The sequence below is a fragment of the Neoarius graeffei genome, chromosome 17, assembly GCF_027579695.1.
Source record: "Neoarius graeffei isolate fNeoGra1 chromosome 17, fNeoGra1.pri, whole genome shotgun sequence".
Taxonomy (NCBI): domain Eukaryota; kingdom Metazoa; phylum Chordata; class Actinopteri; order Siluriformes; family Ariidae; genus Neoarius; species Neoarius graeffei.
The window spans coordinates 35,290,302-35,294,549 of NC_083585.1; the positions used below are offsets into that span (position 1 = coordinate 35,290,302).

The 4,248-nt window shown below is 34.1% G+C and overlaps 1 protein-coding gene across 1 annotated transcript; it reads left to right on the plus strand.

Annotated features, from left to right (window-relative positions):
- The first annotated feature begins 694 nt into the window (after positions 1-694).
- Positions 695-1,672, plus strand: or55e1 (odorant receptor, family 55, subfamily E, member 1). The gene has a single exon (XM_060898103.1). It carries the CDS (start codon positions 695-697, stop codon positions 1,670-1,672), a length of 978 nt encoding a protein of 325 aa, XP_060754086.1.
- Positions 1,673-4,248: the final 2,576 nt, after the last annotated feature.

The following is a 4,248-nucleotide window of genomic DNA, read 5'->3' on the forward strand; positions in this document are numbered from 1 at the left end:
AAAATACAGCATGGTACAGTTACTTAAGATACTTTGGATGGTTAATTAGCAGTAAAGTACTGTATTTTAAGAATATATTATAGGTCTGTTAAAAAATGGTCAATGAAGTGTAATTAACTGTGGAGTGTGATTAATTTTTAACTGTGGAGTGTAATTAACTTTTAACTGTGGAGTGTAACAGTGGAGTGTAATTAACAATGGAATGTAACTAACTTTTACAGTGTTCTTGAAAGTGTAATGTGCCTTTTTCATGCATGTGTACATATACTCTGAATGTATGTAGCCATACTGGTAGTTATTGCTGTTTATTGTTGGGGGTTTTCAGTCTTGTGGGACTAAAAGGTCAACTGAGTGTATATATTCACATGGTTATTTGTAGAGTTCATTTGGTTGCCAGTGTTCTCTGTATGAATGACCAAGCTGAAGAAGAAGACAAAGCATCAGAAAACCTGAGGCAGGTACCTATGTTTTACTCAACAATTTCCTATGATTAGACTGACTGAAATTAGCACTTTCAGTTGTTTATCTACAATAAAGTATCTTAAAGATTAGAAATAACTTGCATTATCAGGTTGTACTTGGCAAAGTGAATACATAGATATTCAGGTGTTTTCTAGTTACTGGAGTTATCTGGAAACTAAAATAATGGCTACATTTTTGGCTGAAATTACCGGTATGTCTGATTTACAGTGCCATGACTGAGGAATTCCAAGGAACAAACTTCACACACACAAAGTTTATTTTTATTGGATTCCCAGAGACTTTTGGATACAGGCACCTGCTTTTCCTCCCATTTGTGCTTACTTACATTCTAGTTCTTGTTGGAAATTCTTTAATACTTTTTGTAATCAAAAACACAAAGACACTTCACAGTCCAATGTGGATACTTGTGTCTGCCTTAGCAGTGGTTGACATCATTGTACCCACTGCCATTGTTCCAGTAATGCTTCTGAGCTTTCTCTTTGACTTAAATGAAATAACTTTGGTTGGGTGTTTAATACAAATGTTTTTCATTCACTTCTTTTCCTCAGTAGAGTCTACTATTCTTCTAGCAATGGCTCTGGATCGTTCTGTAGCAATCTGTAATCCACTTCGTTACACAGTAATTATGAACCCCTCTATGTTTGTGAAACTGCTGATTTTTACATTGATCAGGAGTGGAACAATAATGTGCACTTTGGTTGGTTTGGCTGCATCTTTGTCATTTTGTGGGTCAAATATTATCCATCATTGTTACTGTGATCACATGGCTCTTGTTAGCCTGGCCTGTAGTTCTACTGCAAAAAATGCAGCAGTTGGGGTTGCTGTGATTATCTGTTTTGTGGGAATTGATATATCTGTCATTTTTGTCTCTTATGTGAAAATTCTGTATGTAGTACTAAGGGCTGCAGCAGGTGAGCAAAGATCAAAAGCAATTCATACTTGTAGTACTCATGTAATTGTCATGATGTGTTTTTATTTCATAGGAAGTGTTACTTTTCTCTCACGAAATCTTCATATTCCAATTCCAGTTGATGTTAACACCTTTCTGGGTGTCACATATATACTTTTCCCTGCATGTATCAATCCAATTATCTATGGTGTCCGAACCAAAGAGATAAGGAATGCACTGTTAAAAATCTTCAAAATGCATGTAAATAGAATTTTAACAGTAAAGGTTTTAACTGTGTAGTTCTGATGCTGCTTTAGTAATATAATTAATGAATTCAAATAAATGGACAGTGTGGGGTTTTTTTCTGCATTAAAGCATGTGTTATACCACATTAGCTTTCAAACCATTTTGTAAAATATTTGTCCTTGATTCATGATGTTTTATGCAAAGTAGTAAATTGTTTCTAATAATGATCATAATAATAAGACAGCAGAAATTTCCAAAACATCTGCATGCATGCATACAGTACACCTGAGACCTTCTGGGTGTTGCAGAAGGGATCTAAAGGAAAAAAAAATTCCATAGCCATGTGACAATTTGAGTGTAACATGAATAATCTACCTTTGTAGCATAGAATACTCAGCACTGCTGGTGTGCTCTCAGCAAAGCACTTAACAAAAATTAGTGTTCTTGTGTTCAGACTGAGAAGTCCAAGAGTGTAGACTAGAAATGACACTAGAATCACTAGAAATTTGATTCACACACAATATTTATAAATAAAGTCTAGTGTTTGAAGTTTGTGCTGCCTTTGTATAAGACATTTTATAATAAACTAAAAATAAAATGCTTGTCAGCAATTTATCTTTCTGCAGCTTAAAAATGTGCTATTTGGCCATTCAATGTAACTGATTTTGTCATTTTGAAAATCTGCTAAAACAAAATGAGGTCAACTAGCAATTTTGTGGGAGGAAGCCCTGTTTTCAAATTCAATTCTTAGTTTTATGGCACTGCTATGACCTGCAGTGATAACCATGGAGGTAGAGTCAAAACTACATTATAATAATCGTTTCAAATCCTTCACCTTTAGATGACATCACTTACTCATTATGTGTAACTTTATCAGCAAATAAGTTGTAGTGAGTTTACTAAAAGAGTGATAATAGAAAGATTATAATAGAGAAGCTTTCAGAACAGTAACAGCATTGATACACCCCTACAAACTATATGGTTGTTCTGGTACAACAGTTTTTTTTTGTTTGTTTGTTTGTTTTTTTTAATGTGGGTCCTATATGTCCTATATAATGGACAAAGTCTAGGCCAGTATATTAGGTGGCTATGGTGAAATTAAATTGTCCACCTTTGTTTCCAATTCATACGTCCCAATTAAAATAATAATAATACAGCTGTTGCTCCCACATTCCATTCAATAACATTTTTTTATACATAACATGAAATTGCCTATTAGTCATGCATGCCATATTTGTTGCATCAAAATTTATGGTGTAAATATCATTAAATATTAACAAGTATGTTGTTCTTGTATTTCTAACCATTAGCATTTAGTCATAAAAAGGGCTTTCATGTACACATTGGAAGGAATAAATTAGCTGTGCATACACCTGAGACAAAACAAGGACCTAAAGATCTATAGGGAAAGCTAATAACTCAAAATCCAATTAAATCATCTGCTTCATTTAATGACTTACTGGATTTTTACTTATAATTGGTTAATATCAAATATCAAACAGACTTGGTGATCTTGGTGGTATTAGTTGTTTGTGTCTGCTCTGAGTAATGCATTTCAAATTAAGTTTAAATGAACAAATATAGGAAAAATACAGTATAAAGTGTCAAAGTGAAAACCACTATGTGCACATTCAAACTTTAAAAAAAGATATATTCAAGGCAAAATACAAAATGTTATATGTTATTACTGTACGGGATTGAGATATGCAGTTATAACTCAGGTTTTCAGCTAGTTTGATTCTAAGATTGTAAATACCATTTTGATAGCTTGTGAATAATTCTTAAAATGTACAAAATCTATGCTGTAGTGCATCATAGCTGAGGTGGAAGCTCAGTGATTAAAGTCAAACAAAACCCAAAAATAACCACGGTTTACCAAACACGGCAAGTGCCCTGATGTGCCCTACACATGTTTAAATTAAAAATAAAACTTTATAACAACAATTTATCCATTTTAATAGTTATGATATTTCTAAAAGTAGGCTTACCTGGATGCAACCATTTGCACTGAAACCGGGTATCCGCCTGTGACGTAACCGGCACACAGTACACTGTTTACCTTAGTAACACGGAACTATCAAATAAAGGTTTCTAATTCTAAAAAAAATCCATCTCTGTGCTCTCTCTCTCTCTCTCTCTCTCTCTTTCTCTCCCCCCTCCCCCTTTGTGTTCGTGTGTGTGTAAAGGCTTCTAATTCTAAAAATCTAATCAGAAATGTTCTGTAACCATGCGATTTTTACTGGCAACAAAATACGCAAATGAACACTTCACTTTTATGAAGTTTAAATCCCACTCGACTAGATAATGCATGCACAGTACTGACACAGATGCAATGGTGGTGGTCATAGCAACGTGATTCTTGCTGTCTAAAAAGATAACATTTCTCACTGAATAAAAACAAACACGTTACATAAAATACAAGGAAAATTTTTATTTAAATAATCATCTTCATGGTTGTTTACAGCAATTTAGAAGTGATACATCCACTAGATCCACTAGGCTTGGTAAGTCTTGTAAGTGATTTCACAATCTCAGATTCTCTCGCATTGTCAGGTTAGCAGACAGCTTATGGATGCAATCGCAGGGGAGAGCGAATGTGTCGCAAACTGGCAAACAAATCAGAGTTGTAA